Here is a 24,352-nt window from a genome sequence, read left to right as displayed (position 1 = left end):
ATATAAAAATGATTTCAAAATGAAGTTGGTTTTTTTTTTTTTAAGAAACCATGAGTTCTACCTCAGAGTGAAGGAAGCTTGAAGAAAAAAAATTAATCAAGAAGGAGGAAAATCTTGGAAGACTTCCTGAAGGAAGAGACATTTGAGTTGAGCCTTGAGGAGTTTGAGAGGCAAAAATGAGGGAATAGTGTGCAAGCTAAGGATGCCAAATCTTAGAGCTCCCAGGCACAGAAGGAAAACTGGAATGAAATGTGTGAATAATGGCCCTGGGAGAGTGGGAGTGGGTCATCCTAAGTGGGGGCTGTGGGGAGGTTTATTTTGCTCTTTGATTTTCTCTGTGTGTTCTTCAACAATCACATACTACTCTCCTAAATAGGAAATAAAATAAGACATATTTGAGGAATTGATGACAGAAAGTTGGATCATGCCAGGAAAATTGCAGAGAAAAATGTCAAATATCCTCCTCCAAATGGAAAGGAAATAGGTGTGCCTCCAGAGGAATCAAAGTATAATGAATTAAAAAGTCTGAGAGGCCATTTCAGAGCAGTTTTTATATGTGTCTTGAATATTGTGATTCTGCCCTGCCTTGGAAGGTTGGAAGGTCACATATTCTTCATGTATTCCCACCCCCAAATTACACTCAGGCGCTGAGCAACATCTCACCATTTGCAGGAAAGGAAGAAAATTAGGAGGTTGTTTGGGTGGAAATGAGGAAGGGATGGAGGTGGAAGGCCTATGCCACATAGTTAACCTGGCCACATGGTGCAGTGGAGGCTGCAAGGGTTCCAAACATCTCACCTTTCGGTCCAGGTTCAGGGGTTTCCCAACAAGTGGCAGCGTGATGAGTTTCTTAGTGCCCTGGCTCCAGGCTCCAGAGAAGAAGTCAGCCAAGATTCCATGTCTCTTGGCTCTTGCTGGCCCTGACAGGTAGCGTTCTTGGACCACCTCAGCCAACTGTCTACAGAGAGGGGAAACATGCTGAAGGGCCTAAGGAACTGGTCTTCCATTAGGTATTCCCACATGCAGTCCATCCCAAATCACCTTTGGGATGTTTGCTGGGTCTCCTGACAACCTGTATTAATGTGTCACTTAACATCTATCTATAAATAAGACTACCTTTTTTTCCTTAAATTTACTTGTCAGGGGCTGTGGGTGGGGGATGTGGAGAGTCTGTTCATGGTACAGAGTCTCCTTTTGGGTGATGGAATATTCTGGAACTAGATAGAGATGATGGTTGTACAACATTGTGAATATGCTAAATGCCACTGAATTGCACACTTTAAAATGGGCGAACTTTGTGTTATGTGATCTTTTCCTCAATTTAAAAAGCAAGTTAGTTGCGTTCAAGCCAGTGGTGCAGAGACCCCTGCATGCTACGCTCAGTGGATTCAGTTCCCTAGGAATCGGGACAGAAAGATCAGAAACAAGGAGGAGGCACCTGGTCAGTGAGTCTTGGCCCTTGGCGACCCAGACTGTCACCGCATGATGGATCTACCTTTGGGCGATGGCCAGGAGTATGAAGCCGTCCACAGGTCGCCTAGTCAGGCAGTTTCCCAGGTCTCGACGAAGCCGCACCCACAGCAGGGGTGGAAACCGCAGCAGCTCCTTGCTGGGCGGGGTCCAGTCCTGGTACACTGCCTGCAGGATCTCATCGTCCAAAGACAGGACGTCCTTCAGCTCAGCCTCCGAGAGCCCGTGCCTGTGGGAGGAGGGACAGGGCACTGGGAAACACCAAGTCTCCTGCATGTGGAGGACATAGAAGCCAAGGGAGGGTGGGACGTATCACATCACCAAAGGCTTTACACTGAGGATCAGTGCTTGTGTGGTGGCCAGCAGACACCATCACCTGTTGTAGCAGTAGTCACCCAGGGAGACCTTTCCTGATATTTCCTTCTGCACACACACCTACAGAACTGGGAGCAAGTCCCTCCCCAACGTCAGGTGAGTCAGGCAGTCTAGAGGACGAGAGGCAGTAAATTCTGAAAATAAGGCAGAAATCACTGGGCCCACCAAGGTCCACCACATGTCTGAGAGAAGGCTGAGTTAAAGAAAGGGAGAGGTTTTGAAGAAGCAGAGAGATGGAAGTTTCCATGTGGAACTGGAATGGACTATAATACCTGTAAACATCAGACTGAGAAAACTGCAGGATTTGCCTGCAAATTTCATCAGGGATGGGGAATAATCAGAGATCATTTCAGAGCCAGGGGAGAGAAAGGCTGGCTTCTGTTTGCACTGGGTGAAGTACAAACATGGTTTGTGTGTGTGTGTGTGTGTGTGTGTGTGTGTGTGTGTGTGTGTGTGTGAATTCTCTGATGTTGATCAAAGTCTTCATTTTGATGAAACACTTGACACATTATTCACAGATAAATAGACCTTCCTCGATTTATGATGGGGTTATCCCTCCCCCTCCCCATAAACTCATTGTAAGCTTAAAACATATTAAATGGAATAAACATTTACCTCATTATTGAACCTCATAGCTTAGCCTAGGTGACTTGAAAGGTGCTCAGAACACTGACATTAATCTTGGGCTGGGCAAAGTCATCTGTACAAAGACTGCTTTATACTAAAGTGTGGAATAGCTTTATACTAAAGTGTGGAATAGCTCACTTTATGATTGAACACTATACTCTGTAGCATCTTGGCTGTTTCTCTCATGATCTGGGGCTCACTGCCACTGTCAGCCTCACGAGAGAGGGTTATTCCACACATTGTTAACTTTGAAAAAGATCAAACATACAGTTCCTATTGAATGCGTATCACTTTCAAACATCATAAAGTGGAAAATGATAAATTGAATCATGCTAAGTTCAATCTCTTTGCTGTTTTTTGAGGATTTGTCTCTTCTGAACAGTTGTTGGAACATTTCCTATAAATGGGATCATACAATGTCATAGTACTTACACCGAACACTGAAGCCCCTCTCTAGAGGCAGGGCTCGCCCTGGATCATGAAAGCTTCAACAGCAGTAACCCTCCACAGGGGCTCAAGAGGCCCAAAGTCACATAAAAACAAGTAAAGATCTGTGAACAATTCCTAGTCAGTATCATTTTCCTGTTCTGCTGAACCCTTCTCCCTCCAATCTTAGGACTAGTTTCCACCTCCCTATCCCTACCCATGTCTACTATCCATGCTTTCAACTGAGTCTCCAAACTCAGCTGGGGCAAGACAAAGCAGATCATTTCCCCTCAATTGTCAGGAGGGGACACTGAGGTTTGGGTGTACATGTCCTTGAATGGCCAGAAGGAGAGGGAGTCTTGAAGACTTGTGCCTTATCAAGTCTAGAGCTGAGATGTCCGATGCAGGAGCCATCATGCACATGTGAGAATTTAAAGTTAAACCATTATCAATTAATAAAATTTAAAATTCAGTTTCTGGTTTCATGATCTTCCTATCAAGTGTTCATTAGCCACATGGAGTTGCCATATTGGATAAGAAAATGTAGAGCCTTGGCCTCGTGGTCAATGTTCTATTAGACAGAGAAGGAGACGACTGGGAGGCCTGCCTGTGGCCACAGAAGACCCACTCAGCCTAGACCCAAGCTCCCTCCCCAGAGACATCCCCTTGACAGTGTGGACTCCAGCATGGATGCCTCACTTGCCCCCACATGGGGCCCCCTTTAGCTGTATTGCAGAACGAGCTGTGTTGTACATGTGAACACACAGTTCTATGTTTAAGCCTGGCTGAGGAACATCACCTAGTGATGGACCTTGTCTTTGCCTCAGTTTCCTCATCTGCCCGGCTGAGGTCTGACCCCTAGCCACGCAGGTGTGTTCTCCCTGTTAGGCCTTCTGTGCGGGGGACTTTAGTGACACAATGTGTGCCTCCCACTGTTGACACTTGGGGTTGGATCCTTCTTTGCTGTAGGATATTTAACAGCCTCTCTGGCCTTCATCTAGTAGCATGATAGGTAGATCAAGAGATAGACATTAGATTATTTATGGGTGGATAGATAGAGTTAGATACAAAGGATAATGATGGTGATGGTGATATAACAGATGACATGATTGATGGATAAATGACAGATGATTGATAAATAATAGATAAATAAATAATAGATATAGCTGATTGGTAGATAAATGAGTGAAAGACAGACAGACATATATTCTCATGCTAAGATAGGAATTCTCACCACCAGCACTGTGGACATTTAGTGCTCCCTCATCCTCTGTGGGAGGGTAGAGGCTCATCTTCTGTGGCAGGGTATTGGGCAGCATACCTGGGTTCCACCCACCAGATGTCAGTGGCACCCTCACCCTGAGTGACAACCAAAAATGTCCCCAGACATCCTTAAATGTCCCCTGGGGGCAGAACTGCCCCAGGAGAGGGGCCATTGGCCTAGAAGGAACTGAAATCTGTTTGAGAACCAGGGTCAACCATCTTACCACATGGACTCCATATGTAAACATATTTTTAAGGACCTGGAGTTACCCAAGTCATCTCCTCTACAGTCACTTCTAAACTGACTCCCTGCCAGTCCCTGGGAGTGATGCTCCCACATCCCATGAGCTTCCCCCTCCCTGCTTTAAATCAGATCTAACTTGGGATCAAGGAGATTGATTTCTGTCTCCTAGGATTTTGGAATCAATACTTAAGAACAAGCCAATCAGATGGCACCAAGCCCCCAAGTGGGAGCTCTGGAGGTTAATGGCAGCTTGTGGCAAGCTAAAGTTCTGGGGAGGGGAAAAGAAGAGTCTAGAACAGAAGTCAGTGTGGAGAGAGAACCCAGAGGGAGAGGGGTAGGAAACAGCTCTGATTCCTGTGACTTTCTTGTTTCCATGACAACTTTGCTTCTTCCACGCAGCAATTATCAGCATGACCTGACAGCCCCCCCCTTTATTCTGGAACATTCCCCCTCTGTCTTTGTTCTTTTGTGCAGTCCAGGCCAGGATGCCACTCTGGGGGCACCAGTTACAAACTCTGGGGTATGACATAAAAGCTGGTGTACACTTCTCTGCAGTTGCTGTGGTGGCCCTGCAGTCCCCGAGCTCCTCCCATTCCTTGGCATAAAGCCCTTATATCTTATCCTCTAGACTAAGTGGCTTTCTGTCCCTGTCAAATGAAAGAAAACCCCCCCTCACTGCCATCTTAACTTACTGGGGACACAAGGCAAAGTTCCCAAAGAAAAATTGCCCCCAAAGTGAGAAGAGGCAACACTGTGTTATCCTACTTCTGCTGATGGACTTGAGTATTTTCTGAGACTGTGCATTAAAACAAAGCTTTGTTGCTTGGGGTATCTGCTAATTGGCCTCCATGCCAACCCCTGAGGGAGGAGAGCTCTGTGGCTGGGTGCATGTGGTGAACAATCTCCTCTCTCTAGCTCATTATTTTTCACTCACTGTCCACACTGGGCGATTGCTCCTCACCCTCAAGACCCAGGTTTATGGGAGTTTGCAGGTCTCTTCTCTGGGCTGGGCAACCGCATTGAAGCCTTCCTTTCTTTGGCTCTATAAACACAGTGAAATTGGATTTTCCCATTTGCTTGTTGCTGAAACCCATGCTAAATGCCTGAAATTAAGCATATGTGCATGCTTGTAGTCAATTCTTCAGAGGAATTTGCTTTAAAAAGATTTTTTTTCTGGGATCTCACACACACTGCTTATTAGTTACAAAGGGAACATTGCAAATACATGGTGAAAAACAAATACACATCTATGCCCAGCCAGGGGAGCATCAGTCAGCTTTGATCTGACTGTAATCGCAGGGGAACAGCAGACCAACCCAGATGGAGGGATATCACAACTTCCCCCTCCCCAAGGTGTGGCCCTGCACCAGCTGCAGCAGCATCCCCAGGAAGAAACACAGGGTCCCAGCCACATCATGACCTGCCAAACCAGATCCTTTATTCAAACACACCTGAAATCCTTAGACCTGTCAATGGTTCAGGAGCATTGACCTACAAAACAATTGGTTTGTACTCTTTGAGATGACAAAGATGGTGAACGCGCCAGATTAAAGGAAACCAAAGAGACTTGACAACTAACACAATCCAGGAATTTATCCTGGCTTGGGGGGGGGGTGAGCTGAGGCAGGGCCTATAAGGACATTTTTGAGATAACTGGCAAGTTTTGACTATAAACTGTATATTAAAAGTATTATTGAATCTATGATGCATTTCTTGAGTTTTATATTTGTCCTATGGTAACATGGGGTTCTGACTGTCCTTGTTCTTAGGAAATGTATAAAATATTTAAAGGTAAATAGAGAAATGCCTATAATGAATTTTCAAGTGGTTCAGGGAAATATGTGTGTGTGTGTGTGTGTGTGTGTATGTGATAAATATAGAGACAGAGATAGATAGAAAGATAGATAGATAGATAGATAGGAGGAAGGAAGAAGAGATATGATGGAGAGATAAGAGAGGAAGACAGAGAGAAAGTTAATGTGGCGAATGGGTAATCTGGGGTAGGGTGTGTGGCAGTTCTCAACTAAAACCTACTCTGTCTTCAGGGGACACTTGGCAATGTCCTGAAACATTCGGTTAGTGTAGCTGGGGGTACTCCTGGCACCTAGTAGGTGGAGGCCAGGCATGCTGCTCAACACCCGACAGTGTCCAAGATGGTCCTCATCACAGAGGATGCTGGAGCACCAAATGTTAGTAGGCTGAGGATAAGAAACCTAGCCTAGCATGAGCGGGAGAGACCCTGCCTGCTATCTATCTCTCCAGCCTACCTATCTATCTACCTATTCTCCCTCTCTCTTTCTACACACACACACTGCAAAAACTGATCTGGCCTAGCTACCAGCAGTTCCAAGACTGAAAAATTCTGGTGTATGGGAATTTTTGCAGTATTTTCACACTCTGGGAGTTTTCCCACTAACCTACATTTGCAAATATTTCATAGTAAAAATGTTACAAAAGACATACCATAGACAAATCCACAGAGACAGAAATCATATTGGTCAGGTTGTCAGGGGCTGGGGAAGAGGATGAGGGTGAAGGTTAACGGGGACTAGGTCTCCTTTTGGGATAATGGAAAGTTCTGGAGCAGGATAGTGGCACAACGTTGTGGATACACTAAATCCCCCTGAAATGTGCAATTTAAAAGAGTAAATTTTATGATATGTGAATTATACTGGGCTGAATAATGCTCCCCCCAACCATTTATGCCCATCTGGAATCTGCGAACATAACCTTATGCAAAACAGCCTTCAGGAAAGTAGCCAAGTTTAGATGAAACCACTCTAGAGTAGGCCCTAACCCAGTGTGTGGTTTCCTTACAGAAGAGGGAAATTCAGAGAGACACACAAGGAGATCCCATGAGATGAGTGAAGCACAGATTGGAGTAATATGTCTGTAAGCCAAGAACACCAAGGGTTGCATGCAGCAACCCCAGAAACTAAGAGAAAGACCTAGAACAGATCCTCCCCTAGTGCAATCATGGGGGCCTTGGCCTTGCCAACACCAGGATTTCAGTCTTTGACTTCCAAACTGTTAGAGAATGTATTTCCCTGGTTCTAAGGCACTCAGCTTGTGATTTCCTTGGAAAACTGCCTGGGAGATAATTGTGTGTGGTCTACCTCAGGTTCAACAAGAGCAAGAACAACAGGCTTACCGGGAAGACACGATATAGCCCAGCACTCCGGCCACCAGGAGCCGCCCATGCGTCTGCTCCAGGCGGGTGCACAGCTGGTGTATGGCCTCCTTAGCAGTAGAGGCCAGGGGGGCAGGCACAGTAAAGGAAGCCCATTTCCGAGCCTCCTCGAATGCCAGTCTCAGCCGCCCTGGGTGCCCACACTCTGGGAGGCTGGCCCACAGTAGGTCCCTCTGCACCTGGCTCAGGGTCCGCCTTGAGGCTGAGAGCAGGAGCTGGATCATCTGTTGCCCTTGGTTTCCAGAGAGAGGTTTCACCTCCCAGTAGACCCCTGGGTCAGTGAAAGTGTGCCGCATAATGTCTAGAACCCCTGGCTGCTGTCCTGAGCAGGCTGAGAGGATGAGGTGGACCCGAGGGGGGCACCTGGGAGGCAGCCAGGGGATCCTCCGTGCCCGGTGCACAGAGTCCACATCATCCACAGAATCCAGCAAGATCACCAGAGACTCAAAGTTTCGGCAGGAGATTGTGTAGAGGAGAGTATGAAAGAACTGGACCACCCTAGCATGGGCCTCCAGGACCTGGGCAGGAGGCAAGGGCAGCCCGTAGGCCAGGCACACCTGGAAGCAGATGCTCTGCAGCAGGCTGCGGGCGTCTGAGCTCATCTGTGACGTCCCCAGAAGTCGAAGGACAGTCACTGTCTTGCGGCCAAGCAGCCCTGGCATTTGCTCAGCCAGTTTGCACATCAGAGCTGTCTTTCCAATGCCCGGGGGTCCCCAGAGTACCAGGGGTGTGTGGTGGTCGTTGTTGTTCTGCCGCAACCACTGCCCAAGCTGAGCCAGGAGGTCCTGGCGACCGCAGAAGGTCCGAGTGGCTTCGGTACTCAGCCCTAGATGGTGGTGGATCTCCTGGTACAGCCAGGCCAACTCCTGCTTGCTCCCCTCCTGCTCCCGCAGACGCTCCAGGACCTGGTGGTTAGTCCTGGCCACAAACTGCTCACCCAGTTCCTTTAGGTAGCGGGCATGAGCCTTGTTTTTAGGGTTCACCAGGTCTCTGCTCCAATGCAAGTGGTGGGCCTTGAGGACTCCAGGCTGTGTATCAGCAATGCGCCCCTTGAGGCCACTGAGAAGGTTCTGGGCATCCGTGTCCAGGCAACCATCTGCCAGCCGGTCCACCATCTTGAGGGCACAGTCATCCAGAATGTGTTTGTTGAGATCTTGAATCTCTCTCAGGAAGACAGTGACTCCCTGGTCCCCGTCCACTGAATTCAGCAGGCCCTGCTCTATTTCCCACTCAATGACTGAAAAAACAGAAGAGATGGGAAGAGAGTGGGGTCACTTTTATGTCACCAAGCCAGCAGAAGGAGGCTCAGGAGTTACCTTGTGGGGGGCAGGGGTGATGGGTTTCAAGCTTGACCATGTGTCACCTGGCATAACCACAGATAACATGCAAACTAATGCTCTTGTGTGTACCAATAAAACCTTATTTATAAAAACAAGTGGTGGGCTCGATTTGGCCAAAGCACGTAGCTCGCCAGAGTTACCAGGTAGATTCAAGAAAACCCACATGGCTCGTCGGCCCCACTTCTAGAAGTTCTGATTCAGCAGACCTGGGGCTCACAGGTTTGTATTTCCAAAAGCTCCCAGGAGATGCTGAGGCTGTCAGTGCACCAAGAGTAGCACTGCTTTAGCCATTATAATCAAAGAAACCTTGGTATAGGCAACACAGAGATTGTGTGTGAAGATGGTATTGTAAAACAATACCATCAAACTCAAAACATTGAACATAGAGTTATTATAGAACATGCCAATCCCGGAGCCTCCCTGGTGGCGCAGGGATTAAAGACAGCACTGTCAAGCTGTTGGTGGCCACTGCAGTGCAAATTCAATCCCCAGCTGGCCAGGGAGCAACCCACATGGCACAGAAGACCTCTCCTGTCTTGCCCGCTGCTCCCCTTAGCAGTTTGTTTCAGTCAGTCTGCCTGTTCTGTTCCCCACTCTGTCTCTGGTGAATCCTCTCACCCCCCACACTTCTGGCCTATATCCCAGTTCTTGTATGCATAAATAAATAAATCTTTAAAATAAAATGCCAATCCCACTCCTAGGTATGGGTCCAAGAGAACTGACAATAGAGACTGAAATAGATAACTCTGCACACGTGTTCATAACAACATTGGTGGGGGAAAAAGGTGGAAAAAGCCCAACCGTCCATCAACAGTTCAAAGACAAACACAATCATCCACACACAGGGGAGAATCACTCAGTCATGAAAAGGAACTAAGCCCTGAAACATACTACAACATGGATGAATCTCTAAAACATGATGCTGAGTGGGGATCATACACAAAGGGCCACATGGTGTGTGATCCGTTGATATGAAATGTTCAGAACAGGTGAATCCTTAGTGACAGAAAGTGGATTAATGGTTCTCAGGGTTGGGGGAGGGAATGGGGAATAACTGCTCGTGGGGATGGGGTCTTTTTTAGGGGGATGGAAAGTTCTCGAATCAGGTACAGATGGCAATGTCACAATGAAGTGATAATATATTATTGAGCAAATGAATATAATAAAGATTCCAGCAGAACTTCCAGCCCAGGTGCAATGAACACTCTGATGAAGGCATAATCAACAAGTTTGCATACTTACAGCTCTTTGCCTTTCAAGAATCATGGCCAGGGCCTCAGCACTCTTATCTACAAGGTCGGGCAGCCAACCAGCTGGTCTATCTCTCCAAGGTCATCCCCGAATGCCTGCATCTTTCCCCCCTTGCCTTGCCCTCCTTGTTTGGGGACTTTGCCACAAATGGTTGTGTCTGCTGAAAAACGATGCTATCAATGTAACAAATATGGACACAGTTGTGTATAAAAGGAACCCTTGATCTTTAAACGGGTGCTCAGACCTTACCGGGCTACCCAGGTCTGGGACCTCATGCATGAGTAATAAAGCTTCTCCTGACCTCACCATTCCTGAAGTACTGCTTGCTCTTCCTCCACCTAGGTAAAAGGCTAGAATTTATTTCTACAACAGCAATGCACAACATTGTGAATGTCTTAAATGCCTCTTAATTATACACTTTAAAGTCGTGAATTTTATGCCATGTGAATGTCACCTCTATTTAAGAAACCAGTGCTATCAATTTTGGGTTTCTCCCTCACACATTCATTTGAGAACCCTTTCCTAAACTCACGCATACCACCCTGGACCCTCCACACTGGGATCCAGAGGTGAGAAAATGCACAGAGGCCCCCCCGTCGCCCTCATGGGATGGCCATTCTAGTCTTAATGAATAAAGAGACACATGAATGGAAAGAAAGGTTACCAAGTGAATGAACAGGTGTATCCCAGTAAGAGAAGAAGGGCTGTCAGGACATTTGAGACTGCAGTAAGAGGAATGGAGGCCACACAGGGAATTTTTAATGAACATACTGGCTGAGAAATGGGTCAGCACATTTTTCTGTAAAGGTCCACATAATAAATATTTTAGGTTTCGAAGCTCAAATAATCTCATTTGCAATTACTCGATCGCCCCGTAACAGAAAAGCATCCACAGACAATAGGCAGACTAACGCTCTTGTCTGTATTCCAATAAAACTTTAATTATAAAAGCAAAGGAGGGCTGGATTTAGTCCTCCGGTTATGGTTCTCCTACCCTGTCCCAGACCATGACGCAGTTGCCCTAAGGACCCGTATATTTTCCAGAGCCAGAGCCCACACTGACTTCTCCTTGGAGGCCATTGTTTTGAAATAGCAATCAAACCTAAGGAGTTATTTTCGAAGCCTCTCTGGGCTCAGCAGAGGCTCCTGGCTCTCTGCAACTGAGTGAGCCAGGCCCTTGGAGACAGGACTGACTCATAGTCAAAGACAAGAGCCACTCAAAAGTTCCTAGGAGTGACCCTACACTCACCTCAGGCATGGAGATCAGAGACAATGCAACTAGCTGGGATGACGCAATCCAAGACCACCTGCAGGCAGTGTGACCTTGGGCAAATCCCTGCATGCCTCTCATTCTCTGTTTCCTCCTCTGTGACATGGGTGTGAGTCCAACCTGATTGGGGGGAGGGGAGAGGATGTGGATTTTCTTTGAAATAATGTTGAGGCGCAGCGGTTGAGCGCTGGGTTGCGAAGCTGCCCGCAGTCTCTGCAGCGCCGGTTTGATCCCCAGCTGCCGGGCGAGGGTCCCACATGGCGCGCAGACCTCTCCTGCCGCCCGCAGCTCCCCTCAGCAGTGTACTTCATCAATCTGCCTTTTCTACTCTTCGCTCTGGCTCTGGTGAATTCTCTCACCCTCCTGTGCCTCTGACTGTACCCAGTGCTTGTATAAATAAATCTTAAAAAAAAAAAAAAGTTGAAATAAAATTATAGAGTCAGAGGTGGATTTGCAGTTCTCAGGGACTGGGATGGGGGAGGGTCTATACAGGATTAAGGGGAGGAATCTGCAGGTTCTGGAACATCCCTATTGGACTGTGCTGTGTTTTTGCTGTATTGTAACAATGTCCACTTCTTGGCTGTAATATTGTGTTTCAGTTTTATAAAACGGTTACCTTTTGTAGAAAACTGGATTAAGATTACACAGAACTTCTTTCTACTGGGTTTGGGCTTTTTGTGTTTGATTTTCAACTTCCTGTGAATCTCTATTTCAAAATAAAAATTTGCTCTAAAAAGAAAGTTGTCCTATGGAACTAAACTCCTATCTTAAGACTTCAGGCTAGAAGACCCCCAGGCACATGCTAACAGAATCCACAGGATGATCAAATTTGGTTTTCGCATTAAGGAAGATAACCTTACTTTACTGCAGATGATAGTAACACTGCGTGACTGAGATGTCACCCATGAAGGAGCTGACGAGATACTATCACGCTTGGCGGAAGTCCACTATGCTTTTCCTGGTGAATAGCTTATTTTGTATTCGTGCTCAGAATTTTATCTTCATTCCCTGATAATATATTTTCAAGGACTTGTTTCCTTTTGTTAACATTTAAGAAGCTGGGGGGTGGGGGTGGTCAGGACACAGAGCACAATGGACTACGTGTGCTTTGGTGGAGGGAGAGCTACGGTGACCTCAACTGAGTGGAGGAATCCTATACTGTCAAAATATTAACAAGAATGTAAGAAACTGGTACTTTGTTAACAAAAAAAATCAATTAAACAAACAAGCCGAAAGGGAAGAAAAGACAGGCATATACAGAAATAAAAAAACAAAACGCCATAGAAGTGAGATATTAAACTCAGAGTAAAGTTTAATTAAGAATTTTAAAAAAGGGCCTCCCCTGGTGGCGCAGCGGTTGAGCACTGGGTTGTGAGGCTGCCCGCAGCCTCTGCAGCGCCATTTGGATCCCCGACAACCGGTGAGGGTCCCACCAAAAAAAAAAAAAAAAAAAAGAATTAAAAAAAAAAGAGAAAGGAACCTGTGTAGGGTAACAATAACTGCTTAAAGGAGGATAAGATTTCTTTTTACTTCTGAGTGTGACACTATACTTTGGGCAATAGAACAGAGCTAGCTATTTTTTAGATTCACTCTGGCATATTTTCACAGATCCTTATAAACATGCATAACCTAAAGTTAACTTTGTGGTCTGACTTGTTATTAAGCAGATTCCTTAGTAGACCAAGCTTTTTGTCACTGAAGTGTTCTGAGGTATACTTGATGTTTAGGGGCAGATATTTTTTAAAACAACTTTCATCTTCTGGATCTGCTTTTTTACACTTCTGTCCCTTGTGACTATCAACTGCAGGTACCAGGTCTCTAGAAATTACTTAGTGGAACTGAACCACCTTGATGGAATTATCTATAGGAATTGTTTTCCAAAGAAAAGTACTGTGAAGAGTAGCAAAATTATAAACCACCTAAGCATGCTTCAAACTGTTCAAAAAATAACCCAGAGAAAGTTTTAGGAATGGGAATATAGTGCTTAAGTCACATTTGGCTTTTTAAAATTTGCGCCTGGTGGCACAAGGGGTTAAGTCTTAGCACTATGAAGCAATCCACAGGTACTGCAGCACGACTTCCATCCCTGGCCAGGGAGGTGATCCACATGGCACAGCATGTCTCCTGTCTCATCCGCTGCTCCCCTTCACAGTGTATTTTAGTAGATCTGCCTGTTCTGTTCTCCACTGTCTCTGGTGAATCCTCTCACCCCCACACCTCTGGCCTATACGCCAGCTCTTATATGCATAAATAAATAAATATTTTAAAAATTAAAAAAAAACATAAGTTGCAACAAATACAGTTAAAAAGGAAAGAAAAAAGAAAGCAGAGTAAGCATGAAAAATAGTAGGTTGGCACTATGGAGAGCTGTGTGGAGATTTCTGGACCTACTAAACATAGAGCTTCCATATGAGCCACCAATTCCACTCCTAGGTATTTACCCAAAGGGCACAGAAACATCAATTCCAAAGAGCACCTGCACCCCTATGTTTATGGCAGCACTATTTACAATAGCTAAGCTTTGGAAACAACCCAAATGCCCAAAAATAGATGACTGGATCAAGAAGATGTGGTACATATACACCATGGAATATTACTCAGCATTCAAAAAAGATAAACACATGCAATTTGCAGCAACATGGATGGCGCTGGAAAGGATCATGCTCAGCGAAATAACCCAGAAAGAAAAAGAAAAATACCGGACGGTTTCACTCGTAGCAGGAATATAGAAAACTTAAATAAGGGACCAGGAAAATGAATAACTATAAGAAAGGGAAAATCAAAATCAGCAAAAAACTATGAACCAGAGACACTCTGTGGGGGGTGGAGGGCGGGGAGGGGAGGGATTGGGTCAAAATAAGGGGGTTGAAATTGTATGGGGAATATAAAAATAAAATTTATTTAAAAAAAAAAAAAGTAGGTTGGAAGATGCAGTCACTGACATGCCCATGGACTTGGCACCCTCGGTTTTCTGCTAATTTCAAGGCGTTCCTGTGTGTTCTTTCAAGTGGGACATCTTAACAGGGTGGGTTTGCCGTTACAAATGAAGTCGTGGGGGCCTCCCCGGTGGCGCAGCGGTTGAGCGCTGGGTTGCGAAGCTGCCCACAGCCTCTGCAGCACCAGCTCGATCCCCGGCTGCTCCCCGGACACCGGAAGAGGGTCCCGCATGGCGCGCAGACCTCTCCTGCCGCCCGCTGCTCCCCTCAGCAGTGTACTTCGGTCCTTCTGCCTGCTCTGCTCCCCGCTCTGACTCTGGTGAATTCTCTCACCCTCCCATTCTTCTGACTGTACCCAGTGCTTGTATAAATAAATAAATAAATAAATAAATCTTCAAAAAAAAAAAAAATGAAGTCGTGGTTAGAACAAAATACCTTAGCTCCCCACAATGACTCCATGATGGAAACTCTGACAGGTTCTTCCTTACAGATGAGGAAACCGAGGCTCTGAGCCAGCCCCAAGTCAATACAAATGCAAAGGAACAGGGCTGAGCTACCAATCTAGGTTTGCCCCAAAGCAGGGACCCCAGATGCTGCTTAAGGCATCCCAATGGCAAACAACTCTGTGAAAGCAATTAGCGCACTGACTTTATGTCACAGAACAACCAATATGGTTTATTGAGTAAATGCTTGATAAATAGAAGACTTTGCTATCTACATAAACAATGCCCTTGGAATTGACTTATTGTTGCTAGTGTTGATGTAAGAATCAAAGCTAAAACTGCCTGTGATGTCAGGTGGGCATCGGGTATCTCTGACATATGGGATGGGGAGGGAGCCTCCTCTCTTTGGAATCCCTCAAACCTATAACCTCAGTCTGATTGTTAGGGGGAAAAAGGATGTCCCAAAGCAAATTCCATATAGGCTTTGTGGACTCCACCCCCACCCCAGGTCAAAGCCAAAGACACTGGGAACTCCAAATCCCATCACCACCAAAGGGAAGGTGGCTGGGACCTGAGGGTGGGGTTAAGCAGCCAGGTGGATACAAAAGGCAGACACGTGGGCTTTGGGGGCTCCATTTTTTGGGCTCTCGGCCAGCTCGGAGTGTCCGGCCAGCTCGGAGAGTGACTTTGGGTTTCCAGGTCGTCGGATCGGGTAGGATGCATTAAAGACTTTATTTCCCTATTTTCTCCCTGAGTTGTACATTTTCCTTATTTCTTTTTCTCTTGTAAATAAACCTTTTATTAACCCTTTTGTGTGTGTCTGTAGTAGAGTATTCATAAGTCCCTTTAAAGCGCGCTGGTGAGGACCCACAGCCAGGAACCCGTTTAATATCGGGGTTGCTCTATAACATGATCATGAGAAACCCATACTGATGGACATGCTACAAAACACCCATCTAGTTATCCTCAGAATGGCCAAGGTGGTGAAATATGAGGCAAAACTGAAAAACTACCATAACCCAGAGGAGCCTAAGTAGCTGTGTTGTCTACTTGGAATGTGGGACCCAGGATGGGGAGTGGGGGGCTGTTCAGGACAGAACACATCAAGGGGAAGCTGCTGAAATCCAAATAAAGCTTGAAGTGTAGTTGAAAGTCACGGCCTGGGCCTCCCTGTTGGTGCAAAGGGTTAAGACACAACCTATGAAGCTATCTGCAGCCACTGCAGCGCGAGTTTGATCCCTGGCCAGGGAGTTACCCACATGGCGCAACAGACCCCTCCTGACTCTCCTACTTGCCTGCTGCTCCCCTCAGTAGAATATTTCGGTCAATCTGCCTGTTCTGTTCCCCACTCTGTCTCTGGGGAATCTTCTCACACACCCCCCACACCTCTGGCATTGTACCCCAGTTCTTATATGCATAAATAAATAAGTCTTTAAAAAAAAAGTTGTGGCCTGATGTTAAGTACCCAAATTAGTGTCTTAGTACCTGCAAATGTATTGTGGTTGCAAAGATGTTAAAAACAGGGAGAACTGAGTGATCAACATTTGAGAACTCTATATTCTTTGTAGCTTTATAACTTTCCTGTAAATCTAAAATTATCTCCAAAGAATGAGCCCATTAAAAAAAATTGATGTCATTGTTATAATTATGTATCTAAAAATCAATGCATATTACCAAAATTAAAATAATATTAATATAAATTGCTACATTTAATATATTTAAATAGAACCACATATGAAATGTGGTAATGATATAAATTTATCTATTTAATGTTAATAATCAAATTCATATATTTAATCTGTTGATAAAATAAATTCATATTTTATATTTTGAGAGAGAAATTAATATATTTAATCATTATATATTAATATAGATAACCATTTTGGTAAAATAAGTCTATATGCTTAATATGTTAGTAATATAAATTCATATATTTAATATGCTGATAAAATAATTCATGTATTTAACACTTGTAGTAATATAAATTCATAATTTAATAGCTTTGGGTAGCATAAATCCATATATTTAAAATGTTGATAATATAAATTTATGTATGCCAATAAAATGAATTCATATATATTTTTAGAACAAGAGTATCTTATATTTAATATAAATTCATAATCTAATGTTTTGTTAATATAAATAAACAATAATAATCCATAAACTGACATGTTACTAAAACTGTAAACAATAAGAACTTGTTTCTCACTGGCAGGAAACACTGGGGAAATTATTTAACCGCATTGCAATTTTAGAAAAATCTTTCCAGCATTGGGTGTGAATGCTGGAAGGGGCAGGGGGAGAGTTCAGAGGTGATGGGAGAGGGGCTGGGAGCTGGGTGGAGGACTCAAAAGATCACAGATGGAATCTCTGACCCTGGAGCAAACAAGACTCCCCCTTCCCATGTCTCAGTTCCCCCCTCAGAGGCAGGTGCAGAAGGCAGGGAGCTTGGACTCCTCAGAAGGGGCCAGTTCAGGGGCTAACACAGGGCAAGCCACTCTGGTTTCCTCAGAGTCCTGGGCCAACCCAGATGGGGTCACTTTAGGACACTGTTCCAAAGCCAAGAGCTTCCTATGAACAGCGATGTGCTGGAATATTTTGGATCAATAAAAAGACCTTTCTCAGAATGGGAGTCTGGGAATGAGGTCTGAACATCTACAGAACCTTTGGACAACAGGCAATGTGTCTTTCCCACCAACCCCTGGGGGAGATGGGCAGGCTCACCTGACCGGTGGTAGCGGTACCATTGCTCCTGAGTGATAAGGCCCAGCCTCCGGGCCTCCTGGGCTCCTGAGCGTAGCACGGATGTCAGGGTGGCTTCCTCAGGTCCTCGAGCCTCCCCTGATCCTGATGTCTGCAGCAGGTAGGTGGGGGGCACAGAATTCTCGTCCCTCCGGAAGCGTCGAGCCACTAGCTCCAGGTCTCCTGGCCTGGTGGTCAACTGAGCCCTCAGTGCCTCCCACTCCTTCTCCTCGATCAGTGTGGGGACTGGACAGGGGCCATACTGGTCACCTAGAAGTGCCTGGCAGAGAAAGGGGTGCAGGTCAAATCTTGGCTTTGTGATACTAGATAAGGTGTGCCAGTCCCTCAAAGTGGGGCTGGTTGCAGGGCCATGGCAAGGATTATATGAAGAAGGACAAAGCTTAAGAGAACCTATGTGAGGAGGTACTGGGAAACAGGGGCCATCAGACAGGCTAATGGTAAATCCTATCACACACAAAACATCATAGATATTTTTGTTTGGGAAACTCCTGTGGGAGTTAAGTTAGGACCATTAAAGATTTCCAGTCTAATCTAAAAGGCATTGTGATGGTTAATTTCACATGTCCACTTGTCTGGGCTAAGGGACGTCCAGAGAACAGACCAAACATCATTTCTGGGTATGTCCCTCTGAGGGTGGAAGTCTCCTGGAAGATAGCATTTAAACTGGTGAGCTGAGTAAAGCAGATGGCCCTCACCAGTTCAGGTGGGCAGCCCTCATCCATCAAGAGCCAAGAGGAACAAAAATGATGGAGGAAGGACTGCTTTCCTCTCTGTGCTTGAGCTGTGATACTTGGACAGCATCTGCCCTTGGACAGCAGGGTTCCTAAATTCTCAGGGCTTTGGACTCAGATTGGGTCTTACACCATCAGCCCCCGATTTTCAGATCTCAAGATTAGGAGTGAAATTATGCTATGTTTTTCCTGGATCTCTAGCTTGCAAACGGCAGATGGTGGGTCTTTTTGGTCTGCATTACTGTGCTAGCCAAATTCCTATAAATCTCCTCTGATGTACAATCCCAAGTCGTTTAGCAACATTCCTGTCAAATACAGACAGAACAGATGACAGGGATCCCACGTAGCCTAGGTATGCGGTAGTCGCTACAATCCAAGGTTGTGTAATTACACTCTGTGCCTTTCAAACGATGACAAAATTGCCAGTGATGCATTTCTCAGGACGTGTCCCCATAGTAAAGTGACATGTGACTATTTGCCCTTATATTGGTTCGGTTTCTCTAGATAACCCTGACTAATACAAGGGGCTTTGTCAATTAAGGCTCTTGAGCTGGGGAAATTGTCCTGGATTATTGGTGGACTCTAAGTGCAATACAAGATCCTTACTAAGAGGGCCTCCCTGGTGGCTCAGTTGGTTGAGCGCAGCGCTGTGAAGCTGTCCGCAGCCTCTGCAGCATGGGTTCAATTCCGGCCGGCCAGCGAGAATCCCACATGGCGCGGCAGACCTCTCCTGTCTCGCCCACTGCTCCCCTCAGCAGTGTGTTTCGTCAGTCTGTTCTGTTCCCCACTCTGTCTCTGGGGAATCCTCTCACTCTCCCATGCCTCTGGCCTGTACCCCAGCACTTGTATAAATAAAAAATAAATCTTTAAAAAAAAAAAAAAAACAAGATCCTTACTAAGAGACTGGCAATAGGAGATTTGATACAAACAAAAGTAGAAATTGGGGTGACATAGCCACAAACCCAAGAATGTCTGAATCCCCAGAAGCTAGAAGAGATGAGTCTCCTAGAGAAATTTAGATGGGAGCGTGACCCTGAAGACAACTTGATTTCAGACTTTTGGCCTCCAGACTTTGAGAAACTACATTTCTGTTCTTTTGTGTTCATTTGTTATAGCCTTTCCAGAGACTCATTTTCCTTCTCACTTTACATATGAAAAAACTTCAGCTTCTTATACCAGGCACCTGCTTATCCCAGGAATAGAACCATGACAAGAGCTGAGGCCTTCATTGGCCCTACCCAAATCTCATACTATGATGTGGCCCTGGGGTCAAGGTCTCAAAAGTGTAGGGAAGGTCCTGTCTTATTTACAATTATAAGATCAAGCTGTAGAATAAGACATAAAATAGAGTACACCAACAGAGCCCCTTGAAGCAGAGGGATCAGCATGTACAAAGGCCCCAGGGCAAGAAGTACTAGTGTGTGCTAGCAGAGGGATCAGCATGCAGGCAGAAGGAACCACATACGCAAAGGCTCAGGGGCAGAAAGTGTGGCAAAGGGCCAGTGCAGAAGGGCTGATGCACTCATAAATAGGGTCGGCAGTGGATAAAAATAAAGTCATGTCTGTGGACAAGATCTTGTAGGGCAATGTAAAGAACATTGTTTCTGCCCCAACATACTCTAAGAAGGTGCAAACTAGATTTAAGCCAGAGGAGGCCTAGAACATGGGGCCCAAATTTTTGAGTTTTCTCATTATAAAGGCAAGCAATTTTCCCTCCTCTCTTCATTGGAATGTACCAGAATATTCCAGAGGCATGCCTCCTGGAAAGCTGAATAAATTGAATCTGTGATGAGGGAATATTGAAAGGATGTTGCTTTCAAGGGCTGTCAAGCATTGACAGCAATGTGCAAAGACCTGGAGGCAGCAAATGCAGGTGTGTGTGAGTAGCAACATCCAAATTGCTACTCCAAAAGTATGTGCAAAGCTCAGTAAGTGTGTGCAAGCAGGAAGTATAAAGTGAGAAATTTAGAAGAAGCATAGCCAGCCAGCCAAAACACTCCTGGGTATGGACCCGAGTAAAGGAAAATGGGAAAAGCTGAAAAGAAGACCAAAGAGCCACCAGGAGAAATGCTCTGGAGATAATGGAGCGGGGCTGGTGGCCCAAGAGACCCAGAGCCTCTAAAAGGAAGTGCCATGGGGAGCCATCCCCTGCGTGCTGCTGCCTAATGATTTATTTACTGGAGAGACACCTCTCCAGGGTCCCTGTGCAGCTCTGATTTTCATGGAAAGCCCCCAAGTTAGCTCCCCCAGAAAGCCCCCAAATTAGAAGAATGATGCTGTGGCTCTCAGGTGACAAGGGGAGATGCCTGACTCACTAGGAAAGCAGAAAGTGGGTAGAGATCATGGCCATGGGTACTTGCCCAGGGAGCCCTTCTGGAAGGACTTACAAGGTCTGGGGAAACTGGGAGATCACCTTCCTGTCCCCCATGCCACCTGGAAGCCATGCTGTGCTTTTCGCTGCCTGCAATATGGGTTGCAAAATCGAATTCCTCCTGGGGTTCCTTTTCTCCCTGTTTCCCATTATTCCTTTTTCCCTTTCATTTTTCTTCTTTGAAACTCAATTAAATGATCATCAGGCTCACTTAGAAAACTAAATGAGAAAAAACTGGAAAAAAAATCACAAGTGTAGAGCCTTCCAAACATTAGGATGTATTTTTAAGAAATAATAATGAAAACAGAGTGGGTCAAAAGATACAAACTTCCATGTGTACAGCAAAAGAGACAGTAACCGAAACAAAGAGACGCCCCACTGAATGGGAAAAACAATTTGCACACCATACATCTGATAAGGGGCTGATATTGAAAATCCACAGAATTTCCATAACTCAACAAAAAAAAAATCACACAAACCAATCAAAAAAATGGGCAGAAGTGTTAAAAAGACACTTCTCCAAAGAAGAAATGTAAATGGATAACAGGCATATGAAAAAATGCTCAACATCAGTTATCACCAGGGGAATGTAAATCAAAGCCACAATGAGATACCAGCTCACACTGTGAGAATGGTTCATATTAAAAAACAAAACAGGGCGTCCCTGGTGGCACAGGTGATTGAGCACCGCGCTGTGAAGCTGTCCCCAGCCTTGGCAGTGCTGGTTCTATCCCCGCCAGCCGCGGAGAGACCCACATGGTGCGGCAGACCTCTCCTGTCTCACCCGCTGCTCCCCTTAGCAGTGTTTTCCGTCCTTCTGCCTGTTCTGCTCCCTGCTTTGTCTCTGGTGAATTCTCTCACCCTCCCGTGCCTCTGGCCTGTACCCCAGTTCTTGTATAAATAAATAAATAAATCTTTAAAAAGCAAAACAAAACAAAAAACAAAAAAACAGAAACGAGTGCTGGAGAGGATGTGGAGGAAAAGGAACCCTCTTACTCTGCTGGTGGGAATACAAACTGGTCCTGCCATTATGGAAAGCTGTGTGGTTGTTCCTCAAAATTCTAGAAATGGAGGTACCACATGACCCAGCTATTCCACCCTAGGAAGCTACCCAAATGACACAAAAAAATACTAATTCAAAAGGAAACTTGCATTCTTATGTTTATAGCAGCACTATTTGCAATAGCTAAGATATGCAAACAACCTAAATGCCCAAAAACAGATGAGTGGAGCAAGAAGTGGTATATACACAATGGAATACTAATTAGTGATCAAAAAAAGATAAACTTATGTCTTTTGTGGCAATGTTGATAGAGCTGGGAGGGTTGATGCTAAGTGAAATAAATCAAAAGGAAAAAGATAAATATTGGATGGTTTCACTTTTATGTGGAATATAGAAAAACCAAACAAAGAGTCAGACAAAGACAAACCATAGCTATGAGACATGGCGGCGGGTACAGGGGAGGAAGGGGGAGAAAGAGGGTAGGAAAGTGAGGTGTGAAAACAGGGGCCTGGGGAAGAGCATAAGGAAATATGATGATGAAGTATGAATGCTTTGGTGGTGGGAGAACAACAGTGACCACACCTGAGTGGTAAAATCATACAGTGTCCAAAAATTAAAGTACTACATTTAAAAATTTTTTTAATTAAAAATATTTAAAAAATATAAGTTCCAGGGCCTCCACAGTGGCGCACAACACTGTGAAACTGTCCACAGCCTCTGCAGCGCCGGTTCAATTCCTGGCCGGCCAGAGAGAAACCCACATAGTTCAGCAGACCTCTCCTGTCTCACCCGCTGCTCCCCTCAGCAGTGTTTTCTGTCGTTCTGCCTGTTCTACTCCCCGCTCTGTCTCTGGTGAATTCTCTTACCCTCCTATACCTCTGGCCTGTACCCCAGTTCTTGTATAAATAAATAAATAAATCCTTAAAAAATACATAGGGGCCTCCCTGGTGGCACAAGGGGTTAAGCACCGCACTATGAAGCAATCCACACCCTCTGTAGCACGAGTTCAATTCCCTGCTGGCCAGGGAGAAACCCACATGGCGAGGCAGACCTCCACTGACTCTCCTGTGCTCCTCTCAGCAGTATATTTCAGTCAGTCTGCCTGTTCTGTTCCCTACTCTATCTCTGGTGGATCCTCTCACCCGCCCACATCTCTGGCCTGTACCCCAGCTCTTGTATGCATAAATAAATAAATCTTTAAAAAATATATATATATAAGTTCCATCCAGTTATTAGATAAATAAGTCTTGGGGATATAATATACAGCATGGTGATGATAGTTAACCCTGCTTTAAGGCATATTTAAAAATTACTAAGAGAGTAAATCCTTAAAGTTCTCATTGCAAGGGAAATCTTCCTGTCTTTTTCTTTTTGTACCAATATGAGTTCATGGATGTTAACTCAGCTTACTATACTCATCCTTTATATGTCACTATGCTGTAGTCCTTACACTTACTCAGGGCTGCTTGTCAGTTATATCTCAATAAAACTAGGGGGAAAAGTGGTTCTAACATACTAAGAAAAGTAAATGGCAAAATAATGAAAACACAAACCGCAATGTAGATGGAAACGTTATATATAATAAAGAAAGCATTTCACAACCCCTATGCAGATCTTAGATTTTTGAAGGGAGCCTCATCTGCAAAGCAGCTGTAGAACTTGCAGCAACACTGGCCTGTTCTGGATCATGCTGTTCAGTGCTGTGGCCACGGAGTTGTGGCCATGTGGCTGGTGGGTCCACAAACTGCAATTTTACCTCTGCTTGTAGTTCAATTTAAATTGTCACATGTGGCAGATGACTCAGTGAACATTGCAATTCTAGGGCCCAACAACCCTTGTCTACTTGTCTTTATTTCCCTACGAGACAGCTTTTATCATGAGGACCACCTTCTGCTTTCTCTCTTATCTCCAGGAGAGGTTCCAGAGGATTTTTCCTTTTATTGGTAGCAGCTCAAAGCTTCTTTGTGATTAAAGTACGTAGGGCATGGATACTTTCTGAACTCCCCCCCTTTATTTTCTACAACCAAGGTTGGCAAACTTTTTCTGTAGAAGGCCTGGGTACCAATATTTTCCCTAGTTTTGGCGGCTAGATGGTTTCCACTGGAACTATTCAGCCCTCCTCTTATAACTGAGCAGCAGACAGGGTGACAGGTAAGTGAATGGACCACATGCAGTAAATGTATTTATAAAAATAGTGAGGGGGCCAGATTTCTGTAGTGGACTATGATTTGCTGACCTCTGCTCTAGGATTTATCTAACAAAATATCATCGTTTTGGGACCTCCCTGGTGGCACAGGGGTTAAAGTCTCAGTGCTATCAAGCTATCGCCAGGCCACTGTGGCAAGAGTTCAAGTCCCAGCCAAGGAGCTAAACCACATGGCACAGCAGACCTCTCCTGTCTTGCCCACTGCTCCCCTTAGCAGTGTATTTCAGAGGACCCACCTGTTCTGCTCCCCACTCTGTCTCTGGTGAATCCTCTCACCCCCCGCACCTCTGATTTGCACCCCAGTTCTTCCATGCATAAATAAGTAAATAAATAAATCCTTTTAAAATAACACATTTTTTTTAAAAAAAAAGCATAAAATACCATTGTTTTTGGATGTATTAGGAAATTGGTGGAATGATAAATCAAAATTCTGGAATACCACT

The 24,352-nt window shown here is 45.1% G+C and overlaps 1 protein-coding gene across 4 annotated transcripts in view; it reads right to left on the bottom strand.

Annotated features, from left to right (window-relative positions):
* The window catches only part of NWD1 (NACHT and WD repeat domain containing 1), a 76,073-nt gene that overhangs the window by 35,857 nt on the left and 15,864 nt on the right, over positions 1-24,352 (bottom strand). For all 4 annotated transcript variants that reach the window (XM_037506102.2, XM_037506103.2, XM_037506101.2 and 1 more), the window contains exons 4-7: positions 17,560-17,857; positions 7,557-8,832; positions 1,496-1,699; positions 799-958 (exon numbers count right to left, since the gene is read on the bottom strand). In XM_037506102.2, coding sequence (XP_037361999.1) covers positions 799-958; positions 1,496-1,699; positions 7,557-8,832; positions 17,560-17,857 — 1,938 coding nt within the window. The remainder of the gene's footprint in view (positions 1-798; positions 959-1,495; positions 1,700-7,556; positions 8,833-17,559; positions 17,858-24,352) is intronic.

Source organism: Talpa occidentalis, unplaced genomic scaffold (genome assembly GCF_014898055.3).
Source record: "Talpa occidentalis isolate TD23 unplaced genomic scaffold, MPIMG_talOcc4v2.1 talOcc4.12, whole genome shotgun sequence".
Taxonomy (NCBI): Eukaryota; Metazoa; Chordata; class Mammalia; order Eulipotyphla; family Talpidae; genus Talpa; species Talpa occidentalis.
This window is presented reverse-complemented; position numbering and strand designations above follow the sequence as displayed.